Source organism: Littorina saxatilis, linkage group LG13, assembly GCF_037325665.1.
Source record: "Littorina saxatilis isolate snail1 linkage group LG13, US_GU_Lsax_2.0, whole genome shotgun sequence".
Classification (NCBI taxonomy): domain Eukaryota; kingdom Metazoa; phylum Mollusca; class Gastropoda; order Littorinimorpha; family Littorinidae; genus Littorina; species Littorina saxatilis.
In genome coordinates, this window is record NC_090257.1 from 13,892,071 (window position 1) to 13,916,397 (window position 24,327).

The 24,327-nt window shown below is 41.3% G+C and overlaps 1 protein-coding gene and 1 long non-coding RNA gene across 3 annotated transcripts in view; one reads left to right on the forward strand and one right to left on the reverse strand.

Moving 5' to 3' along the window:
* The first annotated feature begins 701 nt into the window (after positions 1-701).
* Positions 702-6,087, forward strand: LOC138983667 (uncharacterized). 2 transcript variants are annotated; one of them, XR_011461222.1, is made up of 5 exons: positions 702-1,021; positions 1,586-1,737; positions 1,955-2,117; positions 2,595-2,681; positions 5,480-6,087. It is a non-coding gene; the product is annotated as an uncharacterized lncRNA (long non-coding RNA). The 2 variants fall into 2 exon arrangements; XR_011461221.1 differs by having other exon boundaries at positions 703-1,021; positions 1,586-1,637.
* Positions 6,088-15,494: 9,407 nt separating this feature from the next.
* The window catches only part of LOC138983668 (uncharacterized), a 20,117-nt gene continuing 11,284 nt past the window's right edge, over positions 15,495-24,327 (reverse strand). The window contains exon 2 of the mRNA XM_070356950.1: positions 15,495-18,962. Within this exon, the coding sequence (XP_070213051.1) occupies positions 17,846-18,962 (1,117 nt within the window). The 3' untranslated portion in view covers positions 15,495-17,845. The remainder of the gene's footprint in view (positions 18,963-24,327) is intronic.

Here is a 24,327-nt window from a genome sequence, read left to right on the forward strand (position 1 = left end):
AAGAATTTATTTTCGTGGACTTGCTCCTCTACAACAATGGCGCCTCGTTTTGGTGCTGGACGGCTGTTATGAATATTCAATACCGGAAATCACCCCCGGACAGTAAGCCATCACAGATAGTACTGTCAGGCTTTTACACACAGTACAAACACCCTTCCATTTAGTGAACGCTCACCAAACGGGACCTTCCCTCTTCTTGGACACATACCCACAGTAGGTCATGTTGAACTTCATGTACATTCAGAGCTCACAATCCAGTGGCATTTTGACTTATTTTTGTTACAAGTCACTTACAGAGGTGACAAAAGTGATGAATACTCGAGGTCAACAAACTACAAACTGAAATTTTGAGCGTCGCGCAAAACTTCGCTGCGTCCAAACTAAACAACGGAGCGTCACAAAATTTCACGTGGTGACAGTACATGATGTGACCTTTTTTGAATTAAAATTTTCAAAAACAAAAAACAATGGTTTGTTATTGGAACGTGTAATTTATGACAAAACAAAACGTTACATTCAATGACAACCGTAGTTCGACCCAGCGGTCTTTTGAGTGGACAAACACCTTTGACACAGATAATAAACTTATCTGAGAAATTGTCCAAGGAACTTGCTTGGAAGACACAGGCGAGGCAATCATTTGACAATAGACGATATTCGGAAAAAACAAGGGAAGCAACCGTGTTTCAAAATAGTGTCTGCGTACGAGTTGCGCCGCCTTTCAACGGGCCAAAGGAAAATGGCTGCCAAGTTGGCATAAACACATTGTTGTGGGTGTTTTAGATCGAATTCGTCCATTTGCTGAACGTTATGGGCCATACACGTTGTGCATGGGGAACATGCACTTCAGATTCCAAATATCCTGATCAGTCGATCCCCAGGTGTACGCTTTGTACCGCTTGTAAAACCCACGAAAGTGTGGAATCGCGAACGATGCCTGCGCTGGATCAAAGCATGTGGTCGACCCCACAGTCAACTCAACATCAACAAGATCAAAGACTGGACTTATGTCTGCACACAAGTAAGTGACTAGCTTATTGTGCGTGTTTAAATCTAATATTCTAGTTATTAGTCTTCTTCAAAATCGTTTCGAGCTGTCACTAAGAAAATGAAAGTTGAAGTGAGCAGCAGAATCACACCACACATTCATGCAAGTTATCTAAGAGTAAGACATACACTAAGCGAAGGTCAATGTTCATTTGTTTGTTTGTTGTTCTTGTTTGAACCATTTACCTTGTCATGACCATTTGCATGTTGTGATGGGAGTAATCTGAGAATTACATGCAGTTGACACTGCCCAGTTAAATGTGCACTCAGTTATCTCCTGCTCAGTTTAACGAAATCACAGAGAGAAAATGTTGATAAAAGGAAGATGAAGCAATAACTTGCTCACTGTATGATACTAATTTTGTACTGAGTGACAGTATAAATTAAATATTGCACTTTGAGTTTTCTAAGCCTTATTCTGATGGGCTGTTAAGAATAGCAGTCTACATTATTTTCAGGACTATAAATTATAATATGTGACAGATATATTATAAATGCCTCCACTGGGTTTTTTTAATGACCCCTTTTTATATTGCAGCATTTTAAAGCTGGATGGCCATGTGAGGAGAACCCTGACCCATTGAGTGCAGGTACATCAGAAAATGATCAACCAAATCCTTGAAGCGTTCTCAGCCCCCACCCCCCAAGATTCGGAAACTTACAGCCGCACGAATTCTTGCTTCTTTGGGGGTATACAATTTATTGAGATTATTTATTCTTTTAACCTTTGTTCACATTTGTTATGTGTATGTGCAGGTGTGTATGGTTAGTGCTGGCTGTATACCACAGGTTTTTAGTTGTTCAAATCTTTCTCATTCATCACGAAATTTATCGTTCACAGTAGTGTTGACAATAGTCAATATCGAGAAAAGACTTGTTTTCATTGAAACAAAAATTTTTTTTTCAGGTGAATGGTGATGATGACAGAAAAGTCTGGGAGCTTACAGAACAAACTTCACCGACTGCATGCAAGTTATCACCGACTGCATGCAAGTTATCACTGACTGCATGTAAGTTATCACCGACTGCATGCAAGTTATCACTGACTGCATGCAAGTTATCTTTGACAGGTAGGATACTTAACAAAAGTCAATGTTCATTTGACTTGTTTGTTTGTTGTTCTTGTTTGAACCATTTAGTGTTTACCCTTTCAGGACCATTTGGATTTTGTGATGAGAGTAATCTGAGAATTACATGCAGTTGACACTGCACATTAAAATGTGCACTCATTTATTTCCTAGCCCTTCTCAGTTCTACAAAATCACACAGAAAGTGACAGATGTAACGCATGCAATCTTTGCAATTTTGAAGTTGTCTGGAAATGCTGGAGCACTTTTGCTTTGTAATGTTACTTCTTTATTTACCTTTTTGTTATTTAATTTTCTTTTGTGTGTATGTGCATGTGTGTATGATTAGTGCTGGCGGTATACCACATGTTTTTAATTCTTCAAATCTTCCTTATTCATCACAAAATTTCACGTCCACAGCAGTGTTGACAATATCAAGAGAAGACTTGTTTTAATTGAAATAACATTATTTATTTTCAGGTGAATGGTGAACATGACAAAAATGCCTCGGAGCTTACAGAACAAACATCACCGACTGTCAGAGATTCTGCAAATGACATTGCACAGGTAAAGTATTCAGAACTTGTGCATAATTTTATTTTAAGTACATACAGACAAACTAGCAGATTGAATTAAAACCTAAATACAATCAGGAGTGTAACAACTTGAAGAATTTATATCATGGTCCGCAAGGAATACCAAACACAGCATTTATATTGCTCATATAGAATGGCTGAATGCTCAAATACTAATTCTAAAACCTCCCTCATGTGTGTTGTCACACAGGCAGTGTTCAGTGCGACAGCCAGGGCTTGTAGTCTCAAATTTCGAGCCATACCTAAAATGGAACATTTTGTTCCAATTAATGTGAAAATGAGAAAATATTGTCACAGATATGAAGACCAGTGATCGCGCTAGGTATTTTTCAAACCGGTATGACGTCATGAACTGGCTACAAGGCTCTCACGAAAATCGGTAAGCTTGCCAAGGCAACCAGTAAAAGAAACAATGACTTACAATACATTAAATCAATGTCAGTGATATGCGGACGTTTCCCCCCCCCCCCCCCCCCCCCCCTCCCCTCAAAGCAACTGTCGCACAACTTAACAGTGACACATCAGCAGCCGCTGTGAGAGAGAGAGAGAGAGAGAGAGAGAGAGAGAGAGAGAGAGACTTCCGAAATAAAATAGGAAAGCAAATAGTAATCACGCCACTGGAAGACTTACTCACTAGTTACTTACTGTTACAGTTTCACTTTCGCCTAGTCTTTGTTGTCAAAAAGTTTTCACGCGCAGAGCCAACAGCATTTCTATGACTTAGCGATTTTGAATGGTCTTCGAGAGATGAATGTTGAAAATTTCGACAACCTCTTGTGTAACCATTTTTTTGACGTGTTTTTTTGCAGTCTTCACAAAACATGAGAAAGTTCTCCCCCTCCCCCTCTGTCCGCAACCACAGAAACTCTTTGCACCATTTTTCCTGAAATCGTTTGACAGTCAGTGGAAGATGCCGATGTTGGTTTCTTTGCCGCCGCTTGAGACTCGGGCTCTGCAGATGTAGGCTACTAGGCCGTGAAGTACTTTCACTTTCAGTTCCTTCATTCAAAGGCCTTTTCTCACCTCTTGGGGGTAGAAAAGACAGTAAAGATCGTTGCTTCTTCATCGCAATCGACTCGCCTCACAATAATCAACTGTATGTAGACAAAGATCTAAGCTGGTGTGAGTACGTGATTTCCCGGTATGATGCTATGTCGGCTATAGTTAGACGCCGTCCCTTATAACATAAACTGAAAGATTTTACGATGGACCGGGAACCGAAAGAAATGGCGCGAAAAGTATGATGTCTGATTTTTGACGTCATGTTTGACACCTTGACATCAAGTGTCATCAATGGAGACATAATCGCAACATTGTAGCGCTGTCACAACAAGCCATCCAAATCTCTCTCTCTCTCTCTCTCTCTCTCTCTCTCTCTCTCTCTCTCTCTCTCTCTCTCTCTCTCTCTCTCTCTCTCTCTCTCTCTCTCTCTCCCTCGTACTGACAAACGATTTTTGTAATTACTACTTTTTTTTTACCTGTCAAACTAAATAACAATCGGTACGTCTGACCGACATCCACTATTTTTTCCGGTATTGGCGAATCTTAACCGGTAAAATACCGAAAATTACCGGTAAACGCGATCCCTGGAAGACTTGTGTTTGGGAATATTACTGCGGCGGAATCTGTGCATAGGGTCGAGCAGATGGACAATTGAGTGTAAAGCATGAACAAAGTGAGCGGGGGAGAGTTATTTGTTTACAATTTGCAAAAGCTTTGGAAACATGTGTGTTTTCCAAAACAAACTCAGTCTCTTGCTGATATTGTCCCAAAAGATGGGATCAAAAGGCACCTCGATGGACTCTATTCCTTTTTTTGTATAGACACATAGATGACACTTGTGAATGCCAGTCACAGCCATCTGACATTGCATTTGGTAGTAGTACGCATGTTCCTGCTTTACGCTCAATTGTCCATCTGCTCCACGCTCTGCAAAATCACGTTCTTTAATAGCCAGCTTCGGATGAAAGTTTCTGTGTTTGTACAGACACTTCACCTCAACCAAAAACTTCCCACAGTTTTGGTGCTTGCAGTCAACAACTGCGTCTGGGCTGGCAGCTAGGTATGGCTCCAAGAGACGACAAGCCCTGGTTGTCGCACTGAACACTGCCTGTGCCTATATATCTGTGGGAACGCGTGAACAGCGTCAGGGCTCTGTCTTCGTTATCTTGCCCGAACCTGATTGCTTCGGGCACTCTTGCGTCTTCTTTTTCGCTACCATAGTTTTCAATCAGTCTTTCGGCTGTTTTGCCTTGGTTAGTTGAGCGGCAAATTTTCCAAATGTTTGATGCTGTGAGGAGTCCTTTCCTCATGCTGTGCCAGTTCTTGTTTTTTCGCTGGCCACAAGTTTGCTCTTCTATGATATGTTGTTCCTCTGTTGCCCAGGAAATTCTATCCAGAAAATGTTGCGCACAATCCTCTTGGTCTTGACAGCCAAAACCCTCACAGGAGTGAATTTGTTTGAAATCCTCTATCCACTCAAGAGGTGCAAGCACTGTGAGTGGTGGTGCTGTGAAAGGAGGTTCCTGGGGCTGCTCGTCCTAGGCATGTAGGAAGACAGAGCCAGGCAGGTGCTCCTTAATATCCTGAAGAATTGTCTCCACTGGGGGCATCATGGTTACCGGTACGGGCTTGTACACCTCCTCAACGGGTCGTGGGGTTCTTGTAAAACAGAAAAAAATAACTTACAGAATGCAGTAAAAATAATGTTACTTTACAATGGAAATAAATAATACTGTCTAAATTTGTATTGGCATATTTCTGTTACAGGAAAGTTGCCCATCAAACGGCAGTATAGCTGCCACACCTCCAGGAACAGCACACCATGATGTCACCTCCGAGCTGGATGGCATCCCTGAAAGTGACCGTACTGACAGTGAGAAACATAAAGAACAAGACCTCACCCCTGCAAGTACAACAGTGGCTGTAGAGGAACAAACATTTGACTGTAACAAATGTGGACACACAAATACATTAAGTGCAGAAGAGGAGGTCGTGGTGTCAGACATTTTGGCCTCGACCGAACAATTTCTGGTTACATTTTCTCAGTTAAGTAAAGAAATTTCAACTTCCTAACATGGTTTACCCTGGTAGTGGTACACAGCTCCGAAGAATAACCCACCTGTCATGGTTAACTAGTAACAGTTATATTCGTACTCACATCAGGTCATTCCTGCTTGATATTGTGATGTCTGTAAGCTGGCTGGGAACCTGAGGTGCTGTGGCACGACGCACCCAAAACATGGTCCTGATGTCACATGCAAGGACATGAGGGCAGCATCCATCAATCCTGGAACAATCAATACAAAGGACAGTACATTACATCTGTCATTTTCTATGCAAATTGCAATGTTTTATAAAAAGAATAATGGAATATTTGCTTGATCTTGTGTCTTTCTTTCTTGTTTATTGTGTGTGTATTTCTTTCTTATTGTGTGTGTATTTCTTTCTTGTTTATTGTGTGTGTCTTTCTTTCTTGTTTATTGTGTGTGTCTTACTTTCTTGTTTATTGTGTGTGTATTTCTTTCTTGTTTATTGTGTGTGTATTTCTTTCTTGTTTATTGTGTGTGTATTTCTTAGGCATGCGTGTGTGTGTGTGTCATTTTGTCATCAGAAATCAAAAATATAAACGGACTTGCATGCGCAGAGGGAAAACTGACAACAACAAACGTATAACCAACAGAATACAGACTTAGAAGAAAAATGATACATTTTAATTTTCCAAAGCCAGTGACTAGCCAGATGATGAAAAAAAGCAATAGTCACACTCACAGAAAAGTACACATTTGAAATCAACTTACCCGCCTTTGCAAATACATTAGGCTGACAGGACACAACTCCTTTTGTCAGAATCAACTGACGTCAAAATCGCCCCCGGGTAGTAGAACGCAGCTCCACTAACTGGATCTTTTTCCCTGGTGCGTGGTCTCACTTGTCTTGTGCTTTCAGTTTTACTGCGAAACTGCCAGGCGTGTCGAAGCAGACTACCTCTATGGTCTTAACAAAGCCGTCCCTCATCATAGAAAAACCTTCAGATTTGTGAGGATCCCTCACGCTTCCAAACAAGCATTGGTTCTTAATCATGTACGAGATTGCATTCAAGTAATGGAACTCGGGTAGAACAGATAAGTCGGCACCTCCCGAGATCAAAGTTGAAAGTGGCGAACCTCGCCGTCAGTCCGTTTCGCTTCGATCACTTCCCATCGGTCTTCCATCAATCCATCTGGGTCCACTTCCAGAGACACTTCTTTAGCAAATTGGCACAATTCTACTAAATCATGTTTTTTTCTTCCGGACACAATAACTCCTCTTTGAATCAAAAACTTCTGTAGCTCTGCCAGTGAACGTGAAGCCGCCATGCCTTGCCCGGGTTTTAAGGCGTAAGGGTCACCCAGAATTTGGAAAAAAATCGTTTTTCAGATATACTAAATTATGATGTTGCCAAAAGCTAGAAAAATATCTCTATTTTCATGTGCAGTTTACATTTTGTCTCTAGCATACATAGTTTTCTTGCAATAAGTGCTCAAAGTAGGTTGGTGGGAATTAAAAATCACTTTAATCAAGGGTCTGTTGAATGAAATTATCGGTTCTGATGATGAATTTGATTCCAAAAACTGCTCAGAACAGTCTGACACAGATGATGAATCAGACAGTAGCTCAAGTGAAGATAGTTTTGATTCTGATTTCTTGATGACCCCCCCCCTAAGGGACATAGACTGATAGATGTTGAACTGTTTGCTGTTTTATGTGGTGAAAGTTTGCGCGAAATCACAGAGCAGCTACACTAATAATAATAATAATAAAGATAGCTTATATAGCGCCGCTTCACAAATTTAACTATGCTCTTAGCGCTGTACATCGAGATATAACAATTTCAATAATATAAATACAAAGATGATATTATCATAATACACATTTACAAATATCACTCACGTGCATACATCCTCGTGCACACCACGCGCATACACACTCCTACTCATTAGCAAGTGCTTCCATCCCCCTGCCACTGAGATGTTCATATACCCCCCTGGACAAGCTCACACCATGTCCGTCTCCTCTCCAGACTGTACATACACTCAGCAAGAAAAAGAAAGACTAAATGCAAATATCATACACAACCCTATGGCTCAATTAAAGCTGAAGCAACTATACAAAAAAGACACACTCAAACAACGAATCTAACTTCACCTCTAACAGTCTATAAAGATGGCAAGGACAATTTACAAGGATTCGCGAAAAAGGTGCGTTAAGGGAACTGCGGAAAGAGTCCTTAGAAGCAGAATGGCGAACGGAGGAAGGGAGAGAATTCCAGACAATGGCAGCCGCAGAAGCAAACGAGCGATCTCCAAAAGAAGGCAAGCTTCGCTCGAGAGTTTCCAGTTTGCGACTGTCAGCGCGTGAGCGGAGGTTGTAGTCAGAGGGATTGTCATATGTGACGAGCAGTTCCTTGAGGTATTTAGGGCCATCTTCAAACTTTGGCAGAGAAACAGATACTAAGCAAGCTTGTATCTGATAGGCTACGAGCGGACACGGGAAGCCAATGAAGGGAACGAAGAAGTGGTGTGACATGATCAAACTTCTTAGAACGATATATCAATTTGGCGGCAGAGTTTTGTACCTTTTGGAGTGACTCGACAAGTTTTTGATCACAGCCATAGAACAGGCTGTTGCAATAGTCTATTCTGGATAGAACTAGAGAACAGGCTAGAGTTTGAGCGGCTTGGGGGGTAAGATAGTGGCGGATAGAACTGATTTTCCTTAAGTTAGCCTACTGTACGCAATTGTGCGGATGTTTTGGACGTGCTGGGAAAGGTTGAGGAAGTGGTCGAAGGTAACGCCAAGATTAGTCACAGAAGAGACAAAGTTGACGTCGCTATCGCCGACATGAATGCTAGAACTGAGGCAAAGAATTTCAGTTCAGGGAAAGATCTGTACTGGGACCTGACAAGCATGGATTCAGTTTTCGAGTCGTTTAGCTGTAGTTTGTTAGCCGTCATACACGCCTTTACAGCAACAACACAGTACTACACTGTCTGCATGATCAACTGTTTTAAATATTCACCTATTCCATTGAAACTTTGCACATCAAATGTTCACTTGACTGGCTATATTTTGTTCTAAAATGAAGCTGATAATCAGAAAAATAAAATGTTGTTGATTGTGTGATATATCATAATATATAGAATTATAGTATTCTTTTGCTAATGCTACTAAAAGCAAAATGTGCAACAAAACAGAAAGCTTTTAGAACATAATGTAGGTAATGATGCTTTAAATATGAGTGCCAATTTATTTTTCAATTGGACACACACTTTTTTCCCAAGAGTGCATTGAAAAATGCAAAATTAGCATTTTTGCAGGTTTCTTTTGCCCATTTGTTTACGAACTAACTAATTTTTTCAGTTGTTCTACTTAATTTAGACATTCAAACTTGATGTTTTCTGAAAATATAATGATTTTTGAAGAAAACAACCAAACATCAAGCCAATTCATTGATTGCAAGTGACTGAATAAAAAAATAACAGTTTTGGTCCGACAATCTGGGTGACCCTTACGCCTTAAGCGGCGCAATCCTAATTTTCCGGTACTTCTTACCTCCCCTGTTTTTTTTCCGGAAATCGACTATTTCTCAGATAAGTGTGTTATCTGTATCAAAAGTGTTTGAGAGAGAGAGAGAGAGAGAGAGAGAGAGAGAGAGAGAGAGAGAGAGAGAGAAATCAAATCAAATTTTATTTTACGAGGGTGTGGCATAAGCAATACAAACGAGCTTCTTTTCAACCAGCCCTCGCCCAGAGAGGGACTACTCTAATATTATATATACATATATATCTATACACACGTTAAACATTTACAAAAGATAAACATTGAAGTAAAAGGCAGAAAAACTATTCACAGGAACTATATACACGTTAAAGGCTTTACTTGAATTCATACGTAATTATCAACATTGGGAATGTACAGAACATGTTTAATAAACATTTAAAAATGTTTAAATGTGAATGTGTTATAATATTGAGTTTTAATAATGATGAAACAATGATGCTTGCTGTATGGACAAATATGATAATCAGAACGAAGTCTTCCATCACTGTTGACTTTTCGTAATTTGACAGTAATGAGAGGTGTTTTTTGAAAGTATTGAGACTCCAACTGATTCCGGGAGAGAATTCCACAAAACGCTGCCAGAATAAGCTAAACTTGATTTAAAGAGATCTATCCGTGGAATGGGGACATTGAATTTTCGGTTTGGTTTGGCTTTACATTTTGTAGTGAAAGCGCGCGGTGCATGGCCGGAGAGGATTTATTTGATTTAAATCTTTCTTTTAAGGGCAAAATCTTAAATTTCTTATAATCGTCTAAAACAAGACTGGATGTTTTAATAGAATTGATTTCAGTGCTCGTCTGTGTAGACTATGGATACAGTGGTTTTAACATATTTGCACTGGCAGAGTCCCAGATGGTCGAACAATCATCCGTGATTATTGTATGTATGCATTAAAAAATAATAATAATAAGAGAGAGAGAGAGAGAGAGAGAGAGAGAGAGAGAGAGAGAGAGAGAGAGAGGAGAGAGAGAGAGAGAGAGAGAGAGAGAGAGAGAGAGAGAGAGAGAGAGAGAGAGAGAGAGAGAGAGAGAGAGAGACTGAGAGAGATGAGTTGCGTGCCGCTCAGTTAAACCTGACATTCATCGTCCTCGTTATAATGACAGTGCTAATTGTCAGATAAACTTGGTCAAATGACGTGGGTGTGTACGAATGAAGACGTTATGTGTGATCCAGCAGGCCGTAATAGAGTTATCAGCAATCACGCCAAGCCCTGCTCGTGGCGGTGACACGTGACCCCACGAGTGATGAACACGCCGATAGCCGCGCTTCCTAACTTTCGCTTAATCTCATCAACTTCCGCGGCACACGCGGAACTAAGCAGCCGAGACCAAATAATAGCTTAAATGTTTTTATCTATCAAAGTCATGGCGTAGTTTACCTCTTGTTCAGGGGTACTCACCGTGAACAAGAAGGGAGGCAACTAGCGTGACGACGCTTGATCTGGAACCCCGATAGCCCCGAGGGCAAATTGACGAATCGTGACGTCGGTATTTTCATGGCGCGTGCAGCCAGCAGCACGTGCCTGTAAGTGATCTGGGATTGGTTGCTGCTATCTCAACCACTTACTGTTGGTGTTAATGGAAAGCAAAACAAAGCGTCGTTTATTGCTTGTATTTATACACAGAAATAAGAATTTATATATTTGACAAGCGGCAATTTTATTCGTTTGATATTCTTTCTTAATTACTTTCTCTTGACAAGAAATCCAGTTGCATTTGTTAATTTTATAATTTTTCCCATTAATTGACATCACCCTTGTTTTTCTATAGAAAACAGGAATGTTTGTGGGATGTCTTTATCCTAAATAGTCGAATCAGTGCTGTGCGGAAAGGAGTGGACCATTCTCAGGTCAAATCAGTGCAGGTTGACGTTCAGCAGCATGACACAGGGCTCCCCACAGACGCTCCGCCTTAAAGGCACAGTACGCCTCCCGTAAACCATCACAGATACTGTCAGGCTTTTACACACAGTACAAACACCCTTCCATTTGAACGCTCACCGAACGGGAACATCCTAGATGCCCCACGTAAAGAGCGAGACATTTTCAAATAATTAATTTTGCGGAGAGAGTGCCAGAGACAATCGGACCGTGGTGCGTTTTGGTGCTAGACCTAACTTTTAAAATCTAAATAATAAATTGACAGCTTGTTACACAAACATTCTTAAATCATAAAAGAATTCTTTTTTCATCAAGACAAAATCAGTACAATTCGAAGGTTTGAAAGTTTGAAAAAAGAAAAGCCCGGAAGCAGGGTCACGCAAGGTCGTGGTTCTCGCAGCAGACGACGGTTTATGCCTATCGCCAGTTCCTCTGAACAGTCAAAAGCCATCGCTAGAGTTCTTGTGAATCACAACCATTTGTTTCGTTTAGATTCAGAGGTACATAATAACGTGCTATTGCAGATAAGCTTACAGCGAGTCGCATTCAAATTACAAACTGACGACTACATTGTGAAAAAAGGAAACTGGATCACGAGGGTTCACGATGGCTCAGGGGTAAGATAAACCACACAAATAATAAATTCTTTGAAAATTGCTCGCTCTTTACGGAGGGCACCTAGGATGTTCTCAAGCGGTGAGTGTTTAAATGAAACGGTGTTTGTACTGTGTGTAAAAGCCTGACAGTATCTGTGATGGTTTACGGGAGGCTTACTGTGCCTTTAATGGAACTGTAGCGGTTTCTTGTTTTCAGAAAGAACATCCTTCGCCGAAACATGATCCCTGGAGCGCTCATGTCAATGTAATCCGGCGAGCCCTTCGCAAAATATTATGGTAGTATCGATTAGATTAACTCCTGTCAATTTGCGTTGGTACAGCTCTGAAATAAAATTTTCTGACACTGATTTCTAGTGCGTCACGGGACCCGCTTTTGTCAGTTTTTGGTAGTTTTTTTTCCCGGCTTCCAGTGCGTACAGGACGCTGGGGCGCACAGTTTGGGCACGGACCTGTAAGATACAGGTTTGGAGAGCCCTGTGAATGCACTCGACCGTTTGTATTGATTGAATTGAACCTGCGCTATTGTTGTTTGGTGCAAGCTCGGTTTAGTGCTTGACAGTGTGTTGTACTGGTAGATGAAAGACGTAATTTCGATAAGGGTATTTGAACTAGATCAGGGGAAGTCGTAAGTTCAAAACATACTGGTGATTTGGCCGCCTCTCCTCCTTTCCCCAAAAGCCAGGTGCACGTTAAAAAAAAGCGCCTTTGTAATGCCATGCATCTTAACCACAAACACACCACACCTTGTAACAAAACTTCTTACATCGGTTTCAGCAGGTTCCTGATCGATTCCTGATTTTTGAGAAAAAAAAAGGGGATTTCACAATTTCACCGCTTGTTATTCGTTCGCTCCAGATTTTCAACATCTACACAACTGACTTGACTTCAGCTTGCATGGCGAAATCTCGATGTCAGTCTCTGTATCCTTCATCTGTGGTGCATGATTTTGAAAGTTGCCATTGAAACATGTTGAATGGTACAATTTGATGTATCTCCGAGTCGTACTAACCAGTCTTCTATCAAGTATCGCTCTTGAACACAAGTTTGTACTATGGGTCATGCATTATTTTATGCTCGTTCATTTGTGAGCATCGATTAGTTACCATGTGACATTCAGGCAATACTCGACTGAATGTTTTGCTTTAGCTTGAGAATTAAGAGAGATAAGAATGTGTGTGTGTGTGTGTGTGTGTGTGTGTGTGTGTGTGTGCGCGCGTGTGTGTGTGTGTGTGTGTGTATGTGTGCGTGTGTGCGTGTGTGTTTTCGATAAATGCCTTTGATAACGTCATGTACGTCTCTTATAATAAAAATTAATAATAAACAAGTCGCGTAAGGCGAAAATACAACATTTAGTCAAGTAGCTGTCGAACTCACAGAATGAAACTGAACGCAATGCCATTTTTCAGCAAGACCGTATACTCGTAGCATCGTCAGTCGACCGCTCATCGCAAAGGCAGTGAAATTGACAAGAAGAGCGGGGTAGTAGTTGCGCTAAGAAGGATAGCACGCTTTTCTGTACCTCTCTTTGTTTTAACTTTCTGAGCGTGTTTTTAATCCAAACATATCATATCTATATGTTTTTGGAATCAGGAACCGACAAGGAATAAGATGAAAGTGTTTTTAAATTGATTTCGACAATTTAATTTTGATAATAATTTTTATATATTTAATTTTCAGAGCTTGTTTTTAATCCAAATATAACATATTTATATGTTTTTGGAATCAGAAAATGATGGAGAATAAGATGAACGTAAATTTGGATCGTTTTATAAATTTTTATTTTTTTTTTACAATTTTCCGATTTTTAATGACCAAAGTCATTAATTAATTTTTAAGCCACCAAGCTGAAATGCAATACCGAAGTCCGGGCTTCGTCGAAGATTACATGACCAAAATTTCAACCAATTTGGTTGAAAAATGAGGGCGTGACAGTGCCGCCTCAACTTTCACGAAAAGCCGGATATGACGTCATCAACGACATTTATCAAAAAAATGAAAAAAACGTTCGGGGATATCAATCCCAGGAACTCTCATGTCACATTTCATAAAGATCGGTCCAGTAGTTTGGTCTGAATCGCTCTAAACACACACACAGACAGACAGACAGACAGACACACACACAAACACCACGACCCTCGTCTCGATTCCCCCCTCTACGTTAAAATATTTAGTCAAAACTTGACTAAATATAAAACAAGAGGCGAAGCCTTCAAGGCTCACTAAGAAATCGACAAACAGTAACACAAACTCAATCACTCCGTCACACATACACACACACACACACACACACACACACACAGTAAGCATAGGTGACACTGTGCAAGAAAGAGAGACACTAGATCTAGATCTGTCTGTCTGCCCGCTCAAAATAACAATGACCGAGACATTCCTTCGCGTGACGTCTAACCCTCTTACGCCATAATGTGACGTCTTCAAATGACGAAATGTTAAAGTTTCTACCACAGACATACACACGCACGCACGCACGCACATACGCACATACGCACATACGCACGCACGCACAGACAGACAAAGTTACGATCGCATAGGCTACACTTCGTGAGCCAACAAGTCGCGTAAGGCGAAAATACAACATTTAGTCAAGTAGCTGTCGAACTCACAGAATGAAACTGAACGCAATGCCATTTTTCAGCAAGACCGTATACTCGTAGCATCGTCAGTCGACCGCTCATGGCAAAGGCAGTGAAATTGACAAGAAGAGCGGGGTAGTAGTTGCGCTAAGAAGGATAGCACGCTTTTCTGTACCTCTCTTTGTTTTAACTTTCTGAGCGTGTTTTTAATCCAAACATATCATATCTATATGTTTTTGGAATCAGGAACCGACAAGGAATAAGATGAAAGTGTTTTTAAATTGATTTCGACAATTTAATTTTGATAATAATTTTTATATATTTAATTTTCAGAGCTTGTTTTTAATCCAAATATAACATATTTATATGTTATTGGAATCAGAAAATGATGGAGAATAAGATGAACGTAAATTTGGATCGTTTTATAAATGTTTATTTTTTTTTACAATTTTCCGATTTTTAATGACCAAAGTCATTAATTAATTTTTAAGCCACCAAGCTGAAATGCAATACCGAAGTCCGGGCTTCGTCGAAGATTACTTGACCAAAATTTCAACCAATTTTGTTGAAAAATGAGGGCGTGACAGTGCCGCCTCAACTTTCACGAAAAGCCGGATATGACGTCATCAAAGACATTTATCAAAAAAATGAAATAAACGTTCGGGGATATCAATCCCAGGAACTCTCATGTAAAATTTCATAAAGATCGGTCCAGTAGTTTGGTCTGAATCGCTCTACACACACACACAGACAGACAGACAGACACACACACATACACCACGACCCTCGTCTCGATTCCCCCCTCTACGTTAAAATATTTAGTCAAAACTTGACTAAATATAAAAAAGCTGACGTGGCGCAATAATGATCTCTTGAAAAAAAATTAATATCAAAAGTTTCAAATAGTGCGGACTGCAGTACTGCATTTCTGTTTGAAATATCTAAAATTGATTAATTAGTTCAATATACTACATGGAATTGAAATTGTATAAACAAACACAAAAGTAGTTTCATTGTCTCCTTTATTTTCTAAAAATGAAGGATATATTGTGTTTGATGGACCTATCGCGGTCGACGGATGTCGGACAGTGAGGTCTTTTTTGTCTTGCCGAATACTGATCCAGTGTGTTCAATTTTGAGAAAGTAGGCAAACAGTTTCACCGAATGTTTTGATATCGATTTCACTTGTAACTGATTATTGTTGTTTGTTTGTTGTAAAAGAAAATCTGTTTGCTTTTACTGAAACATGTACAGCGCAACTCAAGCTGGTAGACAAGAACGGCTGATGGAAGGCCCAATCTTGCCAGATAAATAAAGATAGAAGGAGAGAAGAGAAAAGGGGGGTAGAAACACTGCTGTTCATACAGATATAAAAACACACGTCAAGAAATGTTCTTACTTTATTCTCTTACTTCACATTGATTTTTTCCCCTTGCAAACAACCACACACACACACACACACACACACACACACACACACACACACACACACACACACACACACACACACACACACATGAAACGCAGGAATGTTAAAGATAATAGAAGTACATCCATATACGTCGGATGTTTTGACATCCAACTTTTACTTTTTATACAGATCTAGGTCTCCCTCGAAATGGGATGCCTGTCAGGATCTCCATATCACAACGATAAAGTAAATGTACCCCAAAACAGAAGTGTATAAACGACTTTTGAAGGTGATTTGTTAAAATAGTATGTTTACAAATATCTTTAAATACGTATGTCTGTGTCCCTCACTTTCGCGCACGTGCACACACACACACACACACACACACACACACACACACACACACACACACACACATTCACACACACACTGACACATAAACACACGCACGCACGCACACATACAAAAACACACGCACGCACGCACATACATACAAAAACACACATTAATTATGCGCTTACATATGAACCAATATTGACACATATGTGGGCATCTGTAGCAAACAATCTACGCTCTTAACGGAAGTGTTCCACTGTTGAAACCCCTTTCTGTAACCAGTTTTGAACACAGTGTGACATAGTACATATAATTCTACTGGCAAGAGTAGTACACATGGTAAACACCTTCACTAGTGTTCACCAGTGAAGGTACTCACGCGCTACTCTTGCAAGTATAACACTTCAAATTAGAGTGCACCATTATGAAGACTATGCAGAAGGGCATTGTTATTTGTAAGGTGTTGCATAACTGACTGCAAGTTGTTCCCTGTCACGGAATGAAAGGGGTTATGAGACTGAGGCGGGCCGGGGACGTGGAACTTAGTTTGGTGATGGGAAGATTTGTCACGTTTCTGAACGGAACATAATATGAGTTATAAGTTGACTATAACAATTATTTCAATAAAATGGACATTAAGCCAGCAGACGAATGTTTATATTATTTCAAGTCATATATTTAATTTGTAATTCAAAATGTAAGATTTAAGTCTCAGTTGTATATACCTGATGTAATAAAACAAAATAGCAGGTCACCTCAAATCAGTCCTGGCTGGTCAAAACAGTTACATCTCATTTTTCTAAAATGGTATAATTAACACAATTTTAGAGGATCAATGTTACTCGGCACAGAAGCTTAAAATATAAATGCTTCTTATTCTCTCGGGTGCCAGGAGACTGTTTCCGCATAACACTCACCTGCTGTGGTTGTCTATATTTAGAGCGTTATTATTACTTCCGATCCCTTGGTTATTTGATCTTGTCATTAGTGCTCGGCCTGGCGTGGTCATGATTGTGGACCATACAGCGACCTGTCACTGCCATGCTGATTGCGATTCTGGAGGGCAGGGCCAGGCAAGGCAAGGTCTGTTACATAGGCCTCTAGGGATACCCTCCGGGGAGTTTGGCTTGCTTTTTCTATCTTTTTTTTCTCTTTGTGAGGCGGTGGTGGGAGGGGGGGGTTAGATTCTGTATTGCTTTTGATAGTAACAACCAGTGAGACTCATCCCAAGTCCAGTAGAGCGTGTTCAGTCATTATATTTTTTTTTTATTGGGCTAAAACTCCGTCCCTGTTGGAAGAAGTGGGAAACACTAGCTCCTTCATTAAATGTAAAAGACTTACGTGTTGGCAAAGTATATTTACAAAAGAATTCTTCAATGTATGTATGTATGCATGGCATGGACGCGAACATGAACATGAAAATCTCGCACAGATAGAAAGACTTAACGAGACTGTAGTTCTGATTGTCAGACACAAAATGTTAACATTGAAGACAACACGATAATGGCCAATCCATCGGCATGCTCGTATTTGAGACAGAATTGCAAGTGTTCAGACAGTCTTTTCTTGACACTCGTCAGTGGTGGTGATGCCATCAGAATCTTTCCAATGCACACCCTCATTCCCAGAATGTCTAGCGCCCTGCTTGGTCCGTGTCACTACCGCACACTTATGCACGGCTTTTTGTGTTGACTCATCTAGTCGCTGTGCACATTGATCTCTTCGTTCTCTTCGTCATGAGAACACACCGAGATGTCGTCCTCACTCATGTGTCCAGCCTCGTCCCTGTGTCCGTCAGACGGTGTGTCGTCCAAACAGGAAGGGTCGTCATCCTGGCGCATGTGCACACGGCGGTGACGCTCCAGGTTGCTTTTGTGGCTGGTGGCGTAGTCGCAGACGTTGCAGATGAACTCCTTCTGACCGTTGTGCACGGACAGGTGTCGCTTGAGCAGCGCTTTGCGGCAGAAGCGGCGGCCGCAGTAAAAGCAGGTGTAGCCGTGGTAGTGGAAGATGAGCGCGTGCTCCCTGAGCGCCGCCTTGGTGCGGAAGAGCACGCCGCAACACTCGAGCAGCTTGGTGGACAGCTGGTGCATGGTCAGCATGTGGCGCTTCAGGTTGTTGCGGCGGTCCGTCGTGTAGCGGCACTGCGAGCACGGGAACAGCTTCCGCCCGTACCCGTACTGCTGGTAGGGATCCGGCACGGGGGTGATGGACGACACCAGGTCTTCGGCGCTGACACCTCCGCTGACCGGGCCCTTGCTGTCACTCGCTGCCTCCTGGCCAACTCGTTGCCGTGTTGACTCTCTGGCTTGGGGCGGCTGGGGTCGGGGCGGAACTCGGCCCTTCTCTCCTTCTGCGGGTGATGCCGGAGGGTGCAGAGTGGCGGAAGGGGTACAAAAGCCGAAGGGTGGATCGCAGAGAGCAGCGGCCGGGTGGCACAGCAGGGGCGGGAGAGGGGGGAGGAGGAAGGTCTCCAGCAGGTGATGGTAGGCCGGGTGACGACGTAGCAACGACTGGTACAGCGCCACGCTGCGGGGGTCGGGGCCTCGTACTGGCGTGATCAGGGGGACGCCATGCTTATCCAAGGGCGATAATTCTCTGGTCTTAGTGTAAGGAGGAACGATCGCTCTTTTGTCCAAGAAATCCGTTCGAGACGTCAGGAGCAACGGGACCTGAAGTTGTTGGTGTGAAGGTCGTATCGTGTCCTTGGCCTTGTCCGATGATCCTGGGGAAGTGGAGAGCCTGCTGGCGGGGAGGTGGTTGCCAGGAGACAGCTCCAGATCAAAAGGACGCTGGCAGTAGATGGGCACTGGTCTGCACACACATGTATAAACACACAGTTTAGAGACACGTACAGTCACACGTAGACTTTAGAGACACACAGACACTCAAAGTTCAGTCCCACCGTCACTGCCATAAGGAGTCATGACGACATTTATAACTACCAGCGTGTAAAGCAATAATGGATAAAACAAACAAAAAAACTAGCGATGATGTGCTATTTCGTGAGACAGTCTTTGTTGACTCCCCTCCACGCAAGCCGCGGAGGGTCACGTTTAGGGCGATCACCAGTCTTTTCCGTGTTTCACCGTGTATCACAATACGAAGGCGTTAAAGCTTTTTTGTTCACATGTTGTGGTGTAATTCAAAGAGTTTGTAAAGAGTAGGAGTTCAGCACAACAGCTAGGGGCAGCCCTGACGCCTATGAAATCCCGCGTGGAGGCGACACCCAACCCCCGCATTGTGCCATTGCTTTTTCTGCCCCTATTTACAGCCATCATGATTAATGAGGCGTCGTGCTTGTTTTAGGCTTCGGTGTGAATTCCCCGCGCTTGCCCCGTGCTCGCTCACACAGAGATGTTTGTTCCTAAAACGTCTCCACGGTCGCACGACCCTTTTTTTTGTAACCGCCATACTTGTCTGGCTGTGATCGATCAGCTTGCGAGCCAGCTCGGTCAATCTCCCTCGCGTCACGAGTGCATACACATCGCCAAAGCATTGGCACTTTTTGAAATCATCTTGGAGGGTAATTGCTGATATTGCTATGATTTTTTAACAAAACCTTATAATTGTGTCATTAAATTATGTTGAATTTTCAGACTCTCTTTCGGCTCACGGTTCCGTGAAATAAGAACGTAATAAAATAATACAGAAAGGCGATTTATTTGCATCAGTCAACAGAAAAAGAAAAGAAAAACTATACACAAACCTCACACAAATACTCCACGTCAAATGTGAGGGGGGGGCGGCGTTATAGAAACGAAAGAAACGAAAAACAGCTTGTTTGAATCCGACCAATTTTTCCCCTTCACCGTAGACGTCGTTTTTTGACTTGAAAACAAAGAAAGAGAATGTCAATGCAGGATCAAAGCGGGAGGGAACAAACGACTAAAGCCGAAACAAGCGGTCCAACCCGCTGAACGAGAGTTATTGGAGAACGCTGAAAGTGTGGAAACACGCGCGACAACAAGTGAACACATGTAAAAACTGACAATGTGTGCTGCTGTTCTTTTTAAGCGGCTGTCGAACACTAAATCTTTAGCCAGCTATAAGCTTAAAGAATTCCAAGCAACGTTCTCTTTCGTCTTTTGTCTCCCGTCTTCGTGCTTCTTTCTATTTATTTTGTGTTAACACTCTTCGTCGTAAACTTCTCTGTGGATTCAATTTGCCACACTTGTTCAAAACAAGAGTAAAACTGAATGAACATTTACATAGTTTTGACATTTATAGTCTAGTGGTGTCTAACTCTTTCATATAATGTTCGCCAAATAATGATTGTGACAAATTTCGCACTCAAATTAAAGCATTAATTCCTGTGTCATTTCATTCAAACTTTCTAAACCATTCCAGGCCGTCCATGCATGCGTGACTTTCTGGATCACCTTTCGGATTAAAGATTTCTATAAATAACAATAGGCAAAACTTTGCAACTTTTACACATGGGAAGAAAGTCAAATTAATTATCTACCCAGAACATGTTGTTTTGTTTAGCTAGCTTACGTTATGCGTGTGCTACGCTATTCCTACTGATGCAAGTGTCCATCGCATGAGCGGTTAAAAACGGGAGTTTTTGCGTCAATTTTGAGGGGTATCATGACAAAAAGCGCTGTATTTCAGCAATGACTTGGTGGATTACTTTAAAACTTTCAGAATTGTTTGCCAACATACTCGGTATACTTAGTGCGAGTAAAATGTTGGATTGTTACAGGTATTTGTGCAGATGTTATGCCATGATCCAGAAAAAGGTTTAAAACCCGTCATAGGATTGTTCACTTGTGCCCCAAAAATGCATGACTTCGCATGTGAGATCATCAGTTGCATTTACATGGTAATAATGTTTTTCAGTTTTCTTTAATTTACAACTGATTGAAATCGGATTTGCGGTTTAAATACGTGATTTTTTTTGGATTTTCTTTTGTACATCGTGCCACACGAGTTATTGTTATTTTTACTGAAGGTAGTGACGGCATTTGGAAATCCTTGCCAAACGAAAGCAATTTTCTCGTCTTCTTCGGCACAGAAAAATGTCTTCTTCAAGTGAAGGCAGTTACAACTGATTTTCTCTGGAGCTTAGTCCAGCGGGACGTTAAGACAGAAAACGGACTGGTGGAAAGTGTGGTGAGGCGCTGTATGGACATGACGGCAGTGACGGGCACTGTGTGTTGGGGGGACAGCCACAAAGACATCGTGCTGCGGCTGCTGTTTTCTCTAATCACTGACACTGAGCAAATCGTCACCTTGGTAATGAGTCTGTCGCGCTACCCTCTCATCTGCCCGTCCTCCGACCCCGCCCCCTCTTCCATTACACAGGAGGTCTCATCTTCTCTCGCGCCGTGACAGGGGACCCTCTCTTGTCCCTCCCTGATCCCCCCCATTCGTTAGTCGCTTCGCTGTCCGCAAAAGGTCGGTAAAAATACAGTGCATTTTGCCTCCCCTTGAAGAAACATTCGCTGTTCTGTAGAAGAGGAGAACATTGCTTTTGTTGGGCAAAATCTCTACAGGAGTTCCAAATACACTGCATGCAGGATTGGGCTTGATGTACATGTACTCTTCTTCTTCGGCGTTCCAGGATGTACATGTACAACAACGATGTAGACATAAAAAAAGCTCCCACCCTGCTAAGCGCAGTAACATACTGAATATGAAAGATTGACCGCTTGACGATTTCTTTCCAATATTTTCACATTTTAACCAGTAAAATATTGGACAAGTCTGATTTAAGGGGAAAACTCTGACTCAGACTGTATACATGTTTCACACATAAATCCCCAAAACATTCTGTTCGTTTATTACAACAACAAAAAAGAAAGAAAGAAAAGGGAAAAAAAAACACACACACAAAACCCCAACCAACCAACCAACTAAAGACAAAAAGGAACGAATAAAAGAAAGAAAAAAAAGTAAGTAATAAATAAATAAACAACCTCTAACAATTCATGTTTCATACAGAAACTCTCTACAGTAAGTTAATTTATATTACAGAGAAAGAAAATAAAGTCGCGTAAGGCGAAATAACAACATTTAGTCAAGCTGTCGAACTCACAGAATGAAACTGAACGCACTGCTTTTTTCACCAAGACCACATACTCGTAGTTTCGTCAGTCCACCGCTCGTGGCAAAGGCAGTGAAATCGACAAGCCATGCAGAATAGTGCGGTAGTGGTCGCGCTGAGCAGGATAACACGCTTTTCTGTATGTCTATTCTTTTTAGCTTACTGAGTTTGTTTTTAACCCAAACATATCATATCTATTATGTTTTTGGAATCAGGAACCGACACGGAATAAGATGAAATTGTTTTTAAATCGATTTCGGAAAATTAATTTTAATCATAATTTTCATATTTTTAATTTTCAGAGCTTGTTTGTAATCCAAATATAACATATGTATATGTTTTTTGAATCAGAAAATGACGAAGAATAAGATGAAATTGTTTTTGGATCGTTTAATAAAAAAATAATTTTAATTACAAGTTTTCATTTTTAATGACCAAACTCACTCATTAGTTTTTAAGCCACCAAGCTGAAATGCAATACCAAAGTCCGGCCTTCGTCGAAGATTGCTTGGCCAAAATTTCAATCAATTTTATTACAAAAATGAGGGTGTGACAGCGCCGCCTCAACTTTTACAAAAAGCCGGATATGACGTCATCAAAGACATTTATTGAAAAAAAGAAAAAAACGTCTGGAGATATCATTCCCAGGAACTTTCATGTCAAATGTCATAAAGATCGGTCTTGTAGTTTACTCTGAATCGCTCTACACACACACACACACACACACACACACACACACACACACACACACACACACACACAAACACACACACAATCATACACCACGATCCTCGTCAGTCTCGATTTCCCCTCTATGTTAAAACATTTAGTCAAGTAGTATTGTCTATTTATTCCCTTTTTATGTTCCCTTTTTGCCCTGTGAATTGAAGTCCATTGCCGCTTGCCTGAAGTTGTGGTTTCATCTGAGCATGATCCGACCAAAGTCGTCTGCTCGCTCGTTTACATCGTATGTAAGTGCTCTCCCTTCGCTGTCCAATCAATGTTCTTTACCCCTTGTAGCCATAGTGACACGCGCGGGAGCCGCTTTGCGGGCAACGCATTACCAGGCCAAATCAGGTGGCAAAAAAAAACAACCCACCCAGATGATGTCGGGCCATTCTGACAAACGATGTTTTAAGGAGAAAAATCGCTTTGCGGTGTTTGTCGGCTTTTTATGGCGGACAGGGTCGCGCGGTTTGTTCTTTTCACTGCCGCTCATCACTTCTGATAAATGCGCAGTTTGTAGTAAGTGTGCTAACCGGCAGCAGCCGTCAAGTTCCTGAGTCGGTCTATTCCAAGGCAGTGCAAGACCAATCTTAGTTCTGTGTCACCATTTGGTGGTATTCTTGATTACAACTTTTGTATCGGAACTTTTTATTCATGTACAATGTATAAACAAAAATCAAGTGACTTCGGGGCAATAATGCTTGGGGCGAAATGGAAATAGGGAGAAAGGATAATGGGGTGAAAGGGATTGATACCGTTTTTAAGCTGAAATACAATACCATCGTCCGGGACGAACCAAAGACTACTTAGGGGATCCTGACACTGTTGATCAGAATGTAGGGGGTGGGCGTTTAAAAAGGTGATATACCTCATGGAAAAGTTTTTGACCCAAAGAAGCGGGTTTAATGATCAAACTTAAAATGAAAAGCACAGTGCAAATTCGGCTGAAGATCGTTCCGAATCTGCATTTATTCCCCCCTCTGCTTCTTTCTCTCTGTAAACTTGTAGGGCTAGTTATTTTTCGGTAACTTACTCAGCAACCAAAATCACTCACCCAACAGGCCAGAATCCTCGATAGCTCACAGGTTAAGGAGCTAGTATGGCATTCCGTTTGTCAAATAATTATTTGGATACTTTTTCATGTTTTTTTCACCAGTTTTAGCTAAATAATCATTATTTAGAAGCTCATGTGCTAAATAAGTAATTGTTTATAAACAATGTAAAAAAATTCTAAATAATTTTTTGTTTACGTAAACCATTCATTGTTTACCTAAACAATTCATTGTTTACGTAAATAATTCATTGTTTACGTAAATAATTCGTTGTTTACGTAAATAATGTATTGTTTACACAAATAATCACTTATTTCACAAAATAATATTTTTTGGGTGGATAAAGTGA